Below are 18,925 nucleotides of genomic sequence, written 5' to 3' on the forward strand. Positions count from 1 at the left end.
ACTGGCTAGACTGCCAGGCTCACACGGTGGTGATCTACGGTATAAAGTGTAGCTGATGGATACTAATGGTGTTTCACAGGGATTGATACTGGGGCCAGTATTTCATGTCTTTATTAACAATATGTGGACAGTGAGATAGAGTGCATTTTGAGCAATTTGGGAGATGATACCAAATTCGGGGAATAGTAGACTGGCTGGAGAATAGGGCTAATATTGCAAGGGACCTCAACCGTCTGGAGAAATGGACTGACATAACTTCATGAAGTTCAGCAAAGGGAAGTAAAATGTCCTGAATCCAGGACAAAATAACACCATGCTGCAGTATGGATGTGGAGAGCTGACCAGCTGGAAAGCAGCTTTGCAGACTTTGGAGTTCCTCTGGGCAAGCTGATGAACATGAGTCAGCAGTGAAACCCCTTTGCAATTATCAGCTGTGTCCTAGAGGCTATTAGCAAGAGTGCAGCCGCAGGCCCAGGGGAGTGACTAGTGCCTTGTGTTTGGCAATTATGAGACCTCACGGGGAGAGTGCTCTGTCTAATTCTGGGCACCCCAGGACAAGGCTTACTGACGTACTGGAGCAATTCGGCAGGGGGCCACTGAAATGATTAGGAGGATGGAGCACATGACATACGAGAAATGGATTTGTTGAGCTTTTGAAAAGAAAGCTAGGAGGAGATCTTATCGCTGTCTACAACTGCCTAATGGGAGGGTATAGAGAAGGCAGAGCCAGACTGCCTTGTAGTCAGACAGGTCTTGCCAAGATAGGATGAGAGGTAACAGGACAGGTTGGAACACAGGAAATTGCAATTAGGTGTAAGGAAAAATATTTTACCCTGCGGGTGGTCAAATATTGGAACAGATTACCCAAAATGGCTGTGGTATTTCTGTCCTTGGAAATATTCAAAACACAGCTGCACCAGGGCCTGAGCAATGTTGTCTAATCGGACCTGATTTGAGGAGGAGACTGGATTAGATGACCTCCAGAGGTCCCTTGCAACCTAAACTATTCTGTGATCTCACAAAAAGAAATTTTCACCATGTGTACAGAATTGTCTTTACATTTTGGCTTTCCTGATGACCACATAAAAGGGAATTTGTTCAGGCTTTTAGATTAAGTCACTGTGTGTAGCAGGTCTTTATGTAATACTAATAAATGCTTCAAAGCAATTTATGCTATTAAAGAGATATTTAAAAACTATGGATTATGACTCTAATAGTGAAAATTCAGAGAAGTATTTTTCTGGTCCTCATTTGAGGTGCACTAATGCTGAACAGACTTTCCTGGCCACTTGAACAGCCATTGCTTCCTCCTGTGTTGTGAAGAGTTGGTTAAGCCAGTCATCCTTTTGCTAGGCTTTCTCTTTTAACAGGAGTTTTGGGGATCTAGTAATTTCTCCAAGCATTGCATTCCAGTAGGTCAGCCAACATTCAGAATGCCATTCAGATCTTGTTCCTGCTATTCGTGGCAAGCATGAAGAAAACAGGAGGGGATAGTCATCTTTTACTTCCTTAAGACTGTCCAGAAGGGTAAAAAAATAGATCTTTTGAAAAGAGGAAGTATGTTTGGGCATAAGAAAGATCTCTGGAAAGTCAGGCTATGAGACACTTATCTAGAGCTTTGTCCCTCAAAGTAAAAATGAGACTGTGATGGGACCAGTTTGTATGTAGTATGTTGTGAGTAGAACTGCAGTACTGCATTCATCTGAATGATATATTGCTGAATCATAAGCTGACACACACTTTCCAAAGTACAGAAAAAACATTGATCCTTTAGATCATAGCCTGACAGCTTGCCTCTTTCACCAGCTCTGTACCTAGACCTGTCTTTTTTCTTCAGTCCACTTTTTTCGTCATCTGCTTGCCAGATATCCTGCAGTTTCTAGTTGTGACAGTTAGGTGTGAGTTACTTTTTGAGTCTGGGATGGCGTGCGTTTGTACAGGATTGTGTGTAACTCCTCTCTCTCCTCTGGAAGCCCTGTGAATATACAGATCAAATAGGGATTTCTTGGTGAACTGGAAACTAATCCTTCCAAACCTCCGTTAGCACCAGTGTGTTGGTCCCAGCTTGACTTACTCTTTCAGGAAGTCCCTGCAATGGGATCTTTCAGTGGTGATCCATGTGGGTGAACTGACTGTCTAAGAGGAGGCCTGGACTCTTGAATGGTGAATCAATGCTTGCAGAGTACTTCAGAAGTATAGGAGGAATTTGATTCCGCCAAATCTCAGTTTCTGTTTAAACTTGCATTATATTCAGGTTGATACAGTGATATGATATGTATACAGATGTCTTCACAGTTTCTCAGTTAAGGCACTGATTCAACAAAGTAATCTAACACATGCACTGCATCAAGTATGTAAATAGTGCCTGTAAAATCCATGCTGAATAAATAAGGGGAAACTCAAATAATTGAAGAGAAAATAAATTTACGTAGGGTAAGCTCATTATGAACAATGAGCACATTTAAAGTGAATTTAATTTTTCCAAGCCTTTCTCTCTGTCTTTGGCTATGATTTTTTTTAATTCTAAGGGTGTGATCAGGAATGGCAGGGTCAGATTGATTATCCGCATGTCTGCAGGCAATTTTTGACAAACATTTAAGTCAGACCTCCCCTTGGCAGATGGTCTTTCAGGTTTCTGTGGTGCAGTGGGAGAGTTATTTCTGTGGTCTGTACAGCACTGCAGGCTGCCGTAAGAATTCACCATTGGAGAAGGAATAGCAAGGAGGTGAAGGCTTATCTTATTGATAAGCATATGTGGGCTACTGAGAAGGTCAGCATCAGGGGTCTCCCACCGAGGCAGCCTGCAGAGGATTGTGCTGCTGGAGAAGCCACTTCTGTTCTCATTAGAAAATCTGACAGGAAAGAGAAGAACGAGAAGAAGGGAAGGAGAAGAAAAATATAAGGGGTTTGTGTGACTGAATTTCATTTGTACAAAATACAGCAGGTTAGCAAATAGGAGATTTTCAGCCAGATTAGTGTCTGATATTTTAACATCTTCAGACATTTTTGTAGATTGAAGTAAATTAATTTTTCAGATGGAATAGATTTCCCTTCAATTTAAAAGATGTGTGCTACCACTGAAAACAGTGTTTACAATAGTGGCATGAAAATAAAGCGAAATAAAAAATGCTAGAAATTTTTTATTAAAGAAATGAATCATTTCAAGTGGTCTCTAAAACAGAAACGCACAAAAGTGAAAACTGTAGGATTTCTTGTCTTCTTTATGACAAGGATTGTTTAGACTACCCCACAAAAATGAAGTTAAAACCCATGTCAGATAATCTGCAATAAGTATTCTGTATATTGAGACGTCGGAGAAGGAATAGGCTCAGAACCTCCTTCGTTTACTTGGAACCTTTTCTTTTTCCAACATAATTCATTCTCAGTCATCTCCAATTACAGCAGAGCAGAGATCAGAAGCCAGCTGCTGCGGCTACTCTTTTGTGCTGGGTAGTGATGGCAGAGTGAGAAATAAGCTATGAGCTGTGACCAAAGGCAGACTTGTAATTACTTGAGTATAATGGTAATTGGCCTTAATACTGTAACAAATGCTCTGAGTTTGCAAATCCAAACTCTGCAGTTTGGATCAATTTTCTTGTTTAGAAAATCAGCTTGCTTTTATTAGCACCAAAATTGCCCAGTAACAGAATGGTGAATGATCTAGTGAGGCTCACTGCAAAAGAAAGGAAAAAAATACTGTACATGATTAAACAGTGGATTCAGATGGGTTCCTACATAGGGCTGGAGTTTGGAGGGGAAGGGGGTTGAGTGAAAATAGGAAGTGTTGGTTCACTTTATTAATACTTTATTAATGGGAGGTCTGTTGTTTTCTCCTCTTACCCGGTGTAAGTTTAGGCTCCTAAACTCAGGATGCAAAGGGCTAGAATAGACAGCCTAACAATAGTTGACATCAAACCTCTATCACACACAGTTGTGTACACAGTTGATTTACCCTAATTGTAAGTACTTAGCACTCATAGCAGCTTCCACTATTCCATTTTGTCTGCCTGAAACTGGGACATGAACTTTCTCCTAAAATACACGTGTCCGTCCCCATCCCCCCCATATTAAGACTACATCCTTGCGTCTCTCAGCGTGAATTATTCCCATTGCTTGTTGTTCAACACCCTGATCGGAGAACAGATGAGACAGTTATTCCTGTTGTTGCTGATTTACTATTACAGCTGCATCCTCTTCATGTGATTTAATTTGAAGTTTCAGCCCACCAGGGGGCTAATGGTCCCCACCTATGCAGCTTTAAAGGCTCACTGTTGTTTTCCACAGGAATGTTATTTCCATTCCTAACCAGTGATTTTATTTTTTTTCCTCAATGTTCATCTGGTAACTGGGAGGCAGTATTCCATTAGCCATTTTCATGAAGAAGAAAAGAAAAACAAAAAAAAAACACAAAAAAACCCCAAAGAAAACCCGCCAAACCAAACCCCAAACAAACCCAAACCCCATGCAACTATTTAGATTGAAAGCTTAAAAATTAGAATTACTCTGTTTCAGTAGCAGCTCAGCAAGTAAATTACTCTGTTTTGCAGTGTTCTAATGGCTATTGGAGGCTAATATAAAGAAAACAACAGGACATTACCCATCATTTAGATCCTTTCTGTTTCTCTTATTTTTAAAAAGTGACGTATGTAATTCACTTCTTTTTTCCGTATCTCAGGAAAATGTAGGGCAGGCGGCAAATCCTAGAGTAAGTTTCATAGTGTCATACTGCCTGTGGTGAGATGAATTCCAAAAACATTAGCAACTGCAGTGGAATCCAAGGTGTGATTCTATACTGCTAGCAAATTCTGCATACCTGATCAGGCACGGGGGAGCTCAGTTTGCGTGAGACTACAAAGTTGTGACTGCAAGTTGGATAACCAAAGAGCAGTACTTCAGGAACACTTTGAACAAGGCTTCTTACAAGAACAGAATTATACATCTCTCTCACTAAGTTATTCTTGAAGCAAAACTTATGAAGTGATGAGTTTCTTGGTTTACCTTGAATTTTTAAGTATTCTTAGTTCTAAATAATAAGTAACCTTGAAAACCTTTCTGAAGAAACAGAACTAACTTTGATGCTCAGCATAGCCTGCTTGTCCACCTTTATTGTTATAGTGTGAGTTTAAGAGTGGCAATCTTGAGTTTACATTTTTGTAAAATTTCTGGGTTTCTGTTTTTATTACTTTTTATGTGATGAAAGTCTGCGTACATGTTTGCTTTCCTCATCTGAAGTACGTATTTGTAATATAAACATTTGCATTTTGTGATACATTCTCTGCTGGTCCAAAGAGTGCTATGGTAAATTATGCACCTTCTAGTGTTTGGATGTTTTCTTTACTGGTTCATCATCAGTATTAGAAATTTAGCTCTTCGCTGAGTTAATGGTATCTTACCTCACTGGGAATCACAGGAGTTTTCCTCCCAGCCACCCTGGTTTTGACGGCTTATTTCTTGCTTTGGGGTGGTGAGGAGGGGGAGATGGATTGTGTTGCAGAAAGGATGGAAGCTGGGCAGACTGATAGAAGTGGCTGCATGAAACCTCGTTGCTTTCAACTATTATTAAAGGGTGGTGCAAACTTTTCCCTCTTTGAGCAGGAGGATATTATTACCAAATATCAGTGTTCAAGGTCACTACTCTTTACAATACAAATCAAATACACTACTTCCTAAGTCCCTGATTGACGGAAAATAAAGTATTAGCTGCCAGGAAACAGGTTTTCCAACACTATCACTCAGTCATGCAGTGGTCGCTAACCTTTTCAGTACAACCTTAATATTGCATTGCTAATTGTGTAATTTAAAGAATACAAGTTTTTAATAGTTATTCCATTGTGCTTTAGAGCTATTTTTGCTTATTGGAAACTTACTAGTTAATAAGTTAACTACTAGTAACAACCATTAATGCAAACTCTTTGCTTGGGTAATGTCGCTTGCAGTGTTTGATGAATTAGGCTCAAAAAATAGAGCACAGTACTAGACTTGACTGACTTGCTGTAGAGGCAGTACAGAATTAGTCATTGGCTGTGAATGTTAATCACTCCACAGCAATGATAATTTACAGCATTGTTGTAGCACTCTTGTGCTCATAAAATGAACTTAATAACCCACTGCTGCCCATGGGATAAGCCTTCCTCCTCCTTCCCTCCCCCTTGCAATTGAATACCCAGTCTGGCTGCATAATAGCCTTGTGAAATACTGCATTAAAAAGAGTGAGCAGCTGTATGATAAAATAAACAGCTCTAAAACAGATTTGTTAATTATCTCTTTCTTTTATTCACAGAGGGTGTTTGTGAGATATGGCTGACCAGTGAAGACACAGGGGCTTATGGCAGAGACATTGGCACAGACCTCCCTACGCTTCTGTGGAAGCTGGTTGAAGCTATTCCTGAGGGAGCTATGCTGAGGCTTGGCATGACAAACCCTCCCTATATTTTAGAGCATCTGGAGGTAAGGAAGAAAAGAGAATCATTTATATGCCGGCATAGACGTTCATTGAGTGAGTCAGTGTGGAACTTTGTGTATAATGCGCTTCATTTTAAGTGGTAGCTTAAAAAAATTATGGACTTCAAGTAAATTTATAGAATTAGACTAATAGTGTTAAGCCATTTGCCTGACACAGCAAGTTATCGAGATAATAAGATATTCAAATCATCTTGGAATGATAATATTACTGAGGTCTCTGACCTGTGGAGCCTTATTATAGTGATGTTGCATTTGTGTGTATATCTATTGTTTTCAAGAACTAAAGGAAATGTCATTAGCAGACAATGGACTATGGGATTGAATTTGTCTTCCTGCTACACCTCAGACGAGTATTTCCAAAAACACTATATGTGGTCTCACTCAACAACCTATTCATTATCCTATGTCAAATGCTATTCTGAGAGTGTGTAGACCTTCCATGATAAGAAATGGAAATTCTAAGTATATAGCTGTGTTAAAAAAAAATTGTAACAAAGTAGTTCAATGAGATTAGAAGCAACAAAGTGTACAACAATGTGAATTTGAAAGAATATCATATGGATGCAGAGCAGAAAGTGAGAGTTTTGTCTCAAAGATCGGTTGATTTGGTTGGATTCTGTCACCAAATTAATTTATTGAAATTGATAAGAACTGTTTATAGAAAGAACCTAACTTTAAAGAGGAGGAAAAGGCAGGGAAGGATATAGCTTAAGGTGAATTTTGTAACCATGTGCATCAGCAATATCCAGGTAGACAGCTGGTGTCCATGCTGTTTTCCCAAAAATATTATAGAATTAATAGTTGCACTTACATTTTCTTAAGATGTCAGGGACAGTATTGTCTCACCAGAGTGCCATAACTGCACCTTTCCCTATTGAAGCACATGGGCTAGAGGAATCTCATCTTGATAGGAGTAAGCAGTTTTTCACTTCACCAGCTAAAGAAAACAAGCTGCAGAAAACTGCAAGAAACTTCCCAGGCTGTTATTTTACTCTTTGGTTTAACTTATACTTCACTAAGATAGAGTCTTAACAACACACTGAATAGAAATCTTTAGGAAGTGGTTTGGTTGTGTTTCTTAGAGCTTTGCATTCTGTCTCGAACTCTTGTATCTGTCACAAGTTTTTCTTCTTTTTTTATTTTAATATTTTTCAGCATCTTGCACAAAAGCAAATCAAGCTTGTAGCAATTTTCACAGTTAGTGTCTTTGCTTTCGTTTTTAACTTACATTAGTAAAAGTATTTTGGCATAGACTGCTGCTTTTGTCACTGCTGCTCATCTTATGAGTACTCTCAGAAGCTTTTTTTTTTTTTTTTTAAAATAATCAGTTGCTGGAAATAAGAAACTGCTCTGCCAGTTAAGGGCAGAGGGGCACTGTGCTAGTCTTAATTTGATGTTATCTGAGCAAGGTGGAAAGTATACTGCTTTCCTTCAGTCAGTAGCCATCTTAGTGAGTGTGAGCATGTCACAAATCTGTGAATGGTTTTGATTTATGATGTCTAATCTTCCTGTTTCTAAATTTTCTAGAAAGAGCTGTAGATACAACTCTCTTTGATTTGACTCATATTCAGGAAAAGTAGTCTAATCTCTTTAAAAATGGACCTTCAAGTGTGATGGCAGAGCGAGAGGAATTCATGAAAGCCTATTAAAAATGTGTATCTTGTATGCTGCTGTGCAGAACATGCATTATGTGTACACCAGCCTTTTTGTACAATAGCAACATCTGCTGTTGCTTGTCCTCTTCAGTGTTTCGTATGATTTCCAGTTTATATGATGTTTTTTAAGGATTATTTAATCACATTTCTGTGTTTCATGTATGAGCAAGAATTTCTGAGCTTGTAATTTGGTGAAATGATTCTGATGATATGTCAAACTAAATTTGTAAAAATTTTTTTACGTTCTGCATTTTTGTCTAGTCCCCTCTTCCAAGCTTACCAGACTTGTATCTGAAAGATCACTAGGGAGTTTTGGCAGTCTCCTGTATACATTTTCATCAGACAAAATAAACTTCTTATGGGGAATGTGCTTTTAACTTTCCGGTTGAGGAAAGGGTAAAACTATGATTTGTTTAAAAAACAAAATAAATGAAATGAGAAGTTGATTAACCTTCATGTCAGTTGATTAGGATAAAATCCAGATGTAGTTCTGTTATCTCCTAAGAAAGGTATGAAGCTGTGTTACTGGTTAAAAACATCTTTCATTAACCATTTTAAAAGGTGCTGCATTTTATTAATTTATTTTGTTAGAAGTCATGTTGCTAACTAGGGTGATGTTTGGCTTTCTGCGAAAAAATTTTACATGCGGAAATGTACTAATCGTGTGTCACTTTTTATATCCAATGAAAAGGAAAAAGTTCTTCCAATCGTATATCTTTTCTGAAAATCAGAAATTTTCAGCAATTGCATACAACTGTACATATGGAACTGCTAGGCAAGGGTTTATTTCACTTTAGTAATGAACGCGTCTGATAAGTGGCATAGAGCAACAGCAGTCATGTAAAAGCATAAATTAATTTTAAGATCTGGACAGAGCTTCCCTAGAGAATCAGCCTAAAAGCACTGATTTTGATTCATATACAGTTTTTGCCATATTTATTGGAGCTTACCTAGAGCTAAAAGGTTTGACCAGTTTTATGTCTGTCTTATTCTTGTAACCTCCAAAGCTAATAACAAAGTTTATATAAATACATTTGTTTTCTCCACTAACACTCAGTTGTAAGTTAAATGCTTTAAAAATACCAGTTTCCAAAGAGATTATGTTCATTTTTTAAATGCTGATTTGTAGTATTGCATGAAATCCTCTATCATTAGAACTGGTTTTGTACTTAAATATGAGTTTCCTAAACATTTCACAAATATGTTTTCCTTCAAATAGCCATGTATTTTAATCTCTGATCATTCAAAGCATCAGGTCACCGGCTTGATAGTGTGCTTGGAATTTGCAGGTTTCTTTTACTCTTTGCTGGAGTTTCTGTACCTTTCAATTGTCAGAATGGGAGGAGATTGGAAATAAAAAGAACAGGGATGTGCAGATTGATACCGTAAGTTGTAGACGGCGCAGCTGCAGTAGAAGCAAAGAATTCCTCAGACCACAATGACAATGCTAATGTCCTCAACGAATGAGGAAAAAGTTGCACCTATGGATAATATGACTGAATAAAGGACTAAAAATTTAAAATGCATCACTTCATATACAATTGAAGCCTAAGTTGCACATACAGTTCTAGCAGCGCATGGAGTCATCCACAGAGGGGAGGTATCCTGAATGTTGGGTTTTGCTCCCCTTGCCCCACACCTCAGTCCTTTGAAATGTGCCCAGCTTATATTGTTTGTGTTGCTCAGGTGGATCTTTAAGATGTAGCTACACATGAGGTACTTCAGTTACATATTAATTAGTGTCTTGATGGTTCTCAGGAAAATAGATTATATCCACTGACTAAAATAATACGACTTTTTCATACTATGTGTATTTTCTGTATATAGGTGGAATAGCTTTCTGCTTTGTTAAAAGACACTTAGCCCACTTTTTGATAAGCTGCTTGATAAGCTGCTTATAGGTTGAAATTTATTTGCAAGTGCCAAAAAGTGATTACAGGTTCTTATTTTTTTCCTCAAAAAATTATTTCATAAACATACTCTGAGATATTGCCTGCTTAGAAAGTGTACAGTGGATGGGATTATGACCAGACATCTGTTTAAGCTGTCGGAAACGTTTCCTTTGTACTGTGCCCCCAGTCTGTGGCCGGGCTTTGGCCCTGTGCATCTTTTGACTCATTAATATAGTGCCCACACTCACAGGTTCCCTGGAAATAAAAATGGAGGAACAGAAAATGCCACTCATCTCAGGAGTGTTTCATCTGCCTCTGTATCTGGGAATCAGTCTCTTGTTATCCACTAAGAAGTGCCAGCCAACAGCTCTGCTGTTCTGCTGGGGCTGGAGGCCGGCACAAGGAGAGGGGACAAGGAGGAGGAGGAGGAGGAGGAGGAGGAGGAGGAGGATGGTGAGGAGGAGAGCTTCCCTTGGGTCAGGAGTGGCGGGACGAGAGCAGAGGAGGGGGCAAAGGAAAGCTGCGGCTGCTTGTAACTGGCCTTGAGGGCTCTCATGCTGGAAGGTTTGGTAGGTTTGGGGGCCTGGGCCAGTGGTCATTCAAACTCAGGTTTATTATAGGTAGGGAGTCAGTTTAAGTTTTCACATGATTTAAAATACTGAGCGTACCCCGTGCCTTCAGATACTAGTCAGGTAAATGCCATTCTGTCCTTAAAGATGTTTGTCATTTCAGGGGAGGCTGTTAATCCCATGCAAATCATCATTATACTTGTGTGATATGGTCTGACAATTTAGTACTTTTAGTTTTTTATTCAGTAACTATGGTGGTAATAGTGCCTTACGTACTTTACGTACTTACAGACGATGTAGCATGAACAGTTTTGGGAAGAGAAGCGACCATATGTTTTCAAATGATAAATTCTGCATTCAGTTGGGCCTTCTTGTTTGTAAAGAAAGAATTATTTGGAACCATGCAGTGTTTTATAGTCATGCAAAATATTAAACACTTTTTGATATGCTGCATACTAAGCTAAGTCATGAGAAAAAGAGCCTTTATCACAATTATTCCGGGTATAATCTAAAATACTAAATTTTTCATCTGATGTTTTCTTCAGCTGCAGATGATGTCTGCGCTTACATTAGTGAGTAGTATGAAGTAATAAGAGCAGATCAGGAAATCACAGAATTTGGTAGTGAAACCACTATATCTACATTATCTGCATTTTGGAGTCTTTACTTCAAAATAAATCTAATCCCCTTAAGCAAACTTTCCCACTACCCATGGTCCAAAGCTGTTTCAAAGGCAGATCATTGGTTTGAATCCCTCTGTTCCCACCAAGGACTTGGACCCCATTCACTGTGAACCTAGAGTATGGCCACTGCTCTGATTTTCTCAGAAGTGAATTTAGTTTGCCCACCCCAAAGTCACCCTGCAGACTGAACAAACCCATGGCTGGGAAGGAAGCATGGGAAATTGCATTTACAATTTCACTGCTGCTTTCAACCAGCACATTAACGTGAACACAGCCAACGCTAGTATGACTTCTTCTGCGTGAGGTTTGTTGGTATGACAGAGGGGGTTATTTGGTGTGTTTAAAAAACCTGAAGGACCTGAGACCCCATTGTTTCTCTTAATCGTGGTAATAAGACTGAGAAAGAAGTTGGAGTTTGCAGTTTAGTTGCAGAAGACATCCTCAGTTTTCCTCTCAGAGAAAATCTGGCCAACCAATGGAGATAATATTGCGTTTTCCAAAGTGCTCTCTAACAGTCTTAGCAGTCTGTTTGAATGTATGCATCATGAAGCATATAGCTTGCCTATTTGAAGTTTGGTCTCAAACTGAGATTTTGAGATACGTGCCCTTGTCCTGTGTCTGTCCTCTCAATATGTTGATGCCACATGGCATTGAGGAAAACTTGGGATTTTATCTACATGGCAGAAAATTTTACTAAACGACATGAACTTTGGTCAGGGAAAAATGCTTTAGCTCAGAATTTTTTTTTTTATAAAATGTTAAAGGTGAAGGAAAAGGTTGGTATTAGGATCCATTTTATAGTCCTAGCAAAACCTGCAATGAATGCATATGTGTACAGTTACCTTGTGTACTCTTACTCATACGTATTTGCACAGAGCTACTGTTCGAATTACACAGACTGCCAGATGGCAAAGATGTTGTTGTCCTGTAGTATCAACACGTATCAAAAGTACATAAGGTATACATCCTGCTTTAGAAGTAACCTCCAGGCATTTATTCTACAATCATATTATGGAGTTATTGGCTAGTGCTCTAGTGAGACCATGTTTTACATCCACTTGCAGCAACTGACGGAGAGGAAGGGTTGGGAAAAATCCATTAAAACACTAGTAGTAGATAAACGGTGAATGGGAGTTAGTCCAAAAGGTAAAAAATATATAGCAGGTTGAAATGAACTAATGTTAGTGGCATAATGTAAGAGACTAATTTTTGCCTTGAATATATTTCACTTTTCCTTAGGTTTTTAACTTCATTTTCTTGTTCAGTATCTGAACAAATCGAAAGGGAATGCAGATCATCCAGACTGTAAAAGGGCAGGGGCTCGCATCTCAGCCTTAACTTACCTCCCTTGCAGATTTAACACTAACTGTACTTCTGGAGTTGTCTGGGATTTTAGTACAGCACTTTGTGTGAGTGATGGGATGCTTCCAAATCTGTATAAAGCAGGCAGTTCACACCTGCCATTCCCGTAAGTGCTTAATTTCACATGACTAGATGAGTAGTCGTCTTTGTCACCTGTCAAAATGAGTCTGTCTCAAACCATACCATATGCCATCTGTGGGCTTTATCTCTGTTATTAATTCGGGACATTTGAGTGATACATCAACCATTGCGATGGAGTCTGCATGGCGGCAGTGTCTTTAAATGCATAAGGTGTGCCAAGTGTACTACGAGTCGCAATAGTATTTCTTTGCTCTTTTGCTTTGATTTTTCATGTCAGCTCCGTGTTTATGTTCCTTAACCTCATTGAAGCTGATACCCTACAGATGGCTTCCTCAAACGTGTCCTGACACAGCACATTGATATGTATTACAGTAAAATTACTAATTCACTTTTCTTTTTTCCATATTGTTCTTTTTTCCTCTGAGTGCACCGAATGTTTTTGAGCATTGTGCATAAACTCAAGTTTTGAATAAGCTATAGTGTAAGCTGATTTGAAATGCGTTTAGAAAGGGAATAATATGCACACATTCTTCAACAGCAAATAAAAGGGCAGCATGATTTCAGGGATTAAAAGGCCTTTAGGGCACGTATTTGCTCTGTTTCTAGTAATATTTTTGTCATTTTCATAGACTGCTGCATTTGAAAGCGCCAATTAAAATCTGTTGATTTGACCAGAAAAAATGAAAACTGTGGCATACATTTAAATAAATGAATAGTTAAGCCCCTGACCTCTTATTACTGTGAGTTTTGCAGTGTTTTGTAGTCGGTGGACCATGCAACTTTCCCTTGCTGTAACTACATAATTGTCTCTATGCAAACAGTGTTTGTCTTGCTAGCAGTAAAAATGAAAGAAATCTCACATACTAAGGGGAGGAGGAGAGGGGCAGTTGCATCTGGGCTTCTGAAAAAGAAAAAAAAAAGGGGGGGGTGTATATACTTACTCTTCCCTTTGGTATTACATTAAATGCTTATTTGTCCTATGGAGGCTGTGTGTGCTCTTTGCTTACTGTGTGTATTCCAGCTTTTTGTTTTTTTAGTACTAAAATACTCTCTCTCTCCTGTTCTTCCTCTTAAAGTGTTCTTTGTCTTTGGGGTTTCCAAATACAGCACATTTCCTTGAAATTACTCCTTAAGGTATAGTGTCATGGGAACTTCTTCAGTGGTGAACTCACCCCAGAGTGAATGTATATTTGGATATTATGGGGTTAGGAAAGGGATGAATCTCTGCTCAAAATGAGATACATTTTGTCACACCACTTTCTCTAATCTAGCATTTTAAGATCTCAGACTCAGCAGGTTGTAATGTCCATAAACGCTTGGTGACGTGTTTGCTGCCAGCTGGTGAGATATGATTTGGCTTAATAAATGTCAAAATAAGAACCCGTCTTACTCTTCTTGAAGGTTTTATGTTGTATTTGTGAATCCTGGGTGTTCTTAAAAACCTTAACAATGTTATTGTATTGGGAACTTTGATGAACATTAAAGGTTTGCTTCCAGATAATGTAGAAGGGAATATTTGTGGTGCTGGGAATGAAGCTCCTGTTCTTTGTAACACTAGTAGAAAAAATGCTTTGAGAAACACAGAGAAAGAACTGCTTTTATTTATGCAAGATTCAGTTCTCCATCAAGACAGAATATTTTATACATGCATCTAGTGCTGTGCTGTATTTAATAATCTGTACATAAAAATTGGTGTTGCAAAAAGGGGTTAACATTAAGTAGCACATTGCTTGTCCAGTTAAAGCTGTGCATGTTAACTGTACCTTAAATATGATTTGCTCATATTAATGTTTCTCTTGCTTGTTAGATATCACAAGAATGAAGAGTATTTAAATGCAGACAGATCCACTCTCAGTCTTGGGTTGAGTGTCAGGTTGTCTGTCAATTACTTGTAATACTGTCTCATCCCAGCAGACCTTTGGAGCTGTGGCTTATTTTGTTGGTGGATTACTAGCAGAAAGTAAAAATCACCATTAATTGAGCCATTTGTTCAAAGAATGGGTAGTACATATATGGAAAACCTGCCTTTTTGCTAAATAAAGTGGGAAATTTAGCAGTTGCCATGCACTTCAAGGCATTGGGGTAGAAGCTATTGTCAAATACAGTTTGGATAACAAACTGTGCCATCTTCTTTTAATATTTCTGCTTTCATTGAAAAAGAAATAAGATCTCACTTTCCTAGTTATTTATATTATGATAAGTAAAGTTCTACTAACTACTCTGCATGCAGTTCCAAAAGCTTCTATTTAGTTTAGATACATAAACCCCTTTGGTTTTTTTTATAGATGAGCTGTCACATTCACTGTGCTTTGCAACATCATCTACATAATCTTCAGTAAGACTGCTTGCTTCATTAGGCTTTGGCATTTGTTTAAAAAAACTTTGATTTTTCTTTTTTGAGGTGATTATTCTTTAAAAATGAGAAAAAGGGAATATAATGTGTTCTAGAAAGTTTAATAAAACTGCACATAATACTGGCTTTGGGTTTCTGTACCACTGTGAATTGAGGAAAAGACATAACATCTCATCTCCCAAGTCTTGGAGTTCAATTAGTTCAGTTATGTTAAATGTGCAAGAGCTGCTGAAGAATGTAAATTCTATTAGGTTTTTGAATATATTTATTCTGTTTTGCTATGAAATTTAGCTCAGCGAATTGCATATTTAGAAAAGAAAGTGATTGCACTTGCCTAAAGGTTTAGGTTTAGATTAAAACTTTCCACTATTTTCCTTCCACTGTAAGCTGCTAAAGCAGATGCTATTTTAGCATCTTGTTTGAAATAGAGGGAAACAATAGAGAGGCTTCCTGGCACTGATCCGTCTCAGTGCAGCTGAACTCTGATGGGGTGTGCCATTCATTCTATGACTTCCTTCTGAGCAGAAACCATCAATTCTTTTATATCATACGGGATTCTCATTTTTGAGGTGGTGAATAAATGCATAGTATGGGTGAAACTAGCAACCCATTTCACTCATCCAGGTTTCTGAAGACAAAAAGGTTGTGTGAGAGTCCTACTCGCCTATTGTGTGTGCTTCTCTATGCTTTAATTCATTTTCAAGGTTTTATTAGCATAAAATATGATTGATACAGAGAGTTATTTAAAGTAGCAATGTGCTGTTGCAATAAATCACCTTTTTAGGGAACTTCCCAATATGTGTTTCTAATACATACTGCAAAGAAGAGTATTAATTTACTTCTGGAAAAAAATATTTCATCTGAGGAGTGCTTAATGATGAGAGAGAGCACCATGGAGAAAATGAAAAGGTATGTATTTTGTTGCACATTACAATTAATCATTTCACAAGGAATTAGCATTAGCTATTTGCTTGGATGTCTTTAAGTCATTAAGCCATCACTGTAGCCATTAATTAAATGTACATTTTACCTTAAAGTGAATCTATTTATTGAAACTGGACAAACAGCACTCTGAAGCTCCACGAAGTCTCTTCAGGATTGTAATGATGGCTGCAGCAGCAACAGTAACAGTTTTCATCTTTGAAAGCACTGAACCATTTACTGCATGTTTCCGACCACACAACTTCCATCAGTTCGTGTGGGAACTGAAGGTGTGCAATACCTTGAGGAAATCAGTGTGGTACCATTAATGCTGAATGTGTCACTGAATCAGCTGTGTTTTGGTGACACACTTGCAGAGACTCAGATGTTGTACTTGGGCTCACGGCTCCATACAGACTTGAGTAATAAGCAAGCAGCATCTACCCAGTGTAGATGCTTTACATTTTACCTCATGCAAAGTCAGTCCTACTTTAATATTGGAAGCAGGCTGTGATAGGGATACCAATTTTCTTATCGTGAAGTATTTCAGCAACCCAGGTTAGGATATCTGTACTGGGAATTACTGTTTTTATCAGATAAATGCAAAAATGGTACTCTGCAGATGCTCTTTCTATTCTTGGGGATACCATGCATATCCAGGTTGAGTGTCATATCTTGGTGAGAAACGTGTACTTGTTAATTGAATAGGAGAGTTCTTGATATTTCTGTATTTAAAAGTAAGAATCAGGTAGGTAGTATTTGGTGCTGGGTGTTTCCTTGTTTGTGCACTGACTGATGGGAAGAGATGCAACAAACCTCAAATGAAGCTTTGAACTATGAAATACAGTATTGTATTGTAGTATTATCTGAGTGTCACTTTTTTGCAAGAACTCCTGTTAACCTGTTCTCATTTTTAATAAAAGATGTGGCAAGTTTTTGAAGGCATGTAGGTGGTTTTCGTTTGGCTTGGTTTGGTTTTTAAGAGATTAGGCTTAATATGTAGCTGCGAGGGAGAAAAAATTGCTTAGCTAGCTAGGGTTGTCTATTTTATGAGGTTGGAAGCTATAGAGAGATCCCACACCTAGGAGAACAGCTGGGAACAGCTAGGGCCGAGCATATGGCTATCACGGCTCGTTCTCCTATCAGCAAATCACAGCTTGCAGTCTGGTTTATATCCACCTCTAAAGGTGGCCTGAGCTAATACCAGTTTTTTGTTTGGTAATGTAGAAGGCATTTTTCCCATATGACAAAACAGATTTTAGCCCTCCATCAGGCCACCCAAAAATTGGATTTTAAGGTTCAAATTGCATTGGTCAGAATTGTGTGGGCTTTTAACCACTCCAGTGTGACCTCCCTTTATCCTAAGGATAGGATAAAGACCTGGGCCTAAGTCATGACAGATTACATCGGGTAGGGGTTGCTGCTAAGGCTTCATTACATCTCCCCCACTTCATATACAGATAAGAGGGAGGCATTGCCTTCCAACCCCAGTGTCCCTGGGGAGGTGTGTGATTATACATCCTACATGTTCTTAGGTTTTTACAGCCCCGTTACTCATGAGGGGGTAGGGTGGGTGAAGGTTCGCTGTTCATTAGTTTAAACAAAACGTTTACGGCCCGTTACGGGCTTTCCAGACTCGATCATACTGTGTCATCATTGCCACGCCTGCATCAGTAGATCGCATCTGTTCCTGAGCTGTACTACAGCAGAGGAATTTATAAAATGGACCACAGCCACTTGATTTTTATCCAGACAGTGCTGGTGGTGGCACCACTGGGCTTCTGAAAGACAACAGTCAGTGGACACCCCTCGTGACATATCCCAAACTAACATCTGCCACAAGGGAAGGAGTTTTGAGGGAGTGCCATTTTGTCATGCTTCCATATGGATGAGGGTTTCTTTGGGCTTCACTGCTGGCAGAGGACAAAATCCTTTTGCTGGGAAGCAAGTTATTCAGATCATTGTGACTCAAACACGAGGCAAAATTCAAATACTGGATTTTTGCCTACTCTAGGTTAGAGGAAACAATCACTGTCTGAACAGCTTGCTAGTGCTGACATAAGGATGCACAGATATTGATGTTTATTGTCTCTGTGATTCTCTATGGTTGCGCGTGGTGTCATTACAAACAGAAGGATTGATTTTCTGGTTAGGTGGTTAAATTTGTGTATTGTAATTGCTGGGATAAAATATACTGACTAGATAAAAATCTTTCTGGCAATGTGCCTTGCGTTCTGATGTACTCCAGCTGCTAAGAACTGGAAAAAATTATTTCCTATGTGATCAGTATCCTAAAGGATATTTCACATACATTGTTAGATTCCAAATGTAGATGACTTTCATTTTTTGTAAAGTCAGCTTAAAACAAATTGTGCTACTCTTTGACCTTTTCGTTCCTACATGAAATGTCATTTTCGTGTAGTGCTTCCCTTCATTCATAGATGTATTATTAGATTCCAGGGGATAGGGGGAGAAGGCAATCAGCTGTTTCCGTCATGATTAAAGACAGAAATTTTCTTTCACAGTCATATAATTTGAAAGAGTTGTTCCTTTATTGTTTCCAGATGGAAATAAAATTCTATATTGCATTTTTCCTTCTAACTGAAATATGTAATTATATCTAGTAATGCAAAGCACTTTGTAAAAAAAGAAAAAAAAATTATATATATATTTCTAAAAAACAACAGGAAACAGATGTTAAGCTTAGAATGTTGAGACACTGTAAAGTACAATTATGCATTAGCCCATGATGTCCTTCAAGTTCTCTCTAGGATATTAACTAATAGTTTTATTAAGTGATGAAGTCTAGTATTCTATGTGCAATCTGTGGTGTGGGAAAATCTGTCAGCATTGACTAAGAATGACTGTTTAGCACACAGCTGTAATTTAATCAAACCTATGTGGTAAAGTACTTTGGTGTAGTTTTAGGTATAGAGAGGATAAAAGG

General features: G+C 38.4%; 1 protein-coding gene across 13 annotated transcripts in view; it reads left to right on the top strand.

Moving 5' to 3' along the window:
• Window positions 1-18,925, top strand: part of CDKAL1 (CDKAL1 threonylcarbamoyladenosine tRNA methylthiotransferase) — a 434,025-nt gene that overhangs the window by 259,200 nt on the left and 155,900 nt on the right. For all 13 annotated transcript variants that reach the window (XM_075142821.1, XM_075142824.1, XM_075142820.1 and 10 more), the window contains one exon: window positions 6,281-6,447. In XM_075142821.1, the coding sequence (XP_074998922.1) occupies window positions 6,281-6,447 (167 nt within the window). The remainder of the gene's footprint in view (window positions 1-6,280; window positions 6,448-18,925) is intronic.

Source organism: Calonectris borealis, chromosome 2 (assembly GCF_964195595.1).
Source record: "Calonectris borealis chromosome 2, bCalBor7.hap1.2, whole genome shotgun sequence".
In the NCBI taxonomy this organism is placed as follows: Eukaryota; Metazoa; Chordata; class Aves; order Procellariiformes; family Procellariidae; genus Calonectris; species Calonectris borealis.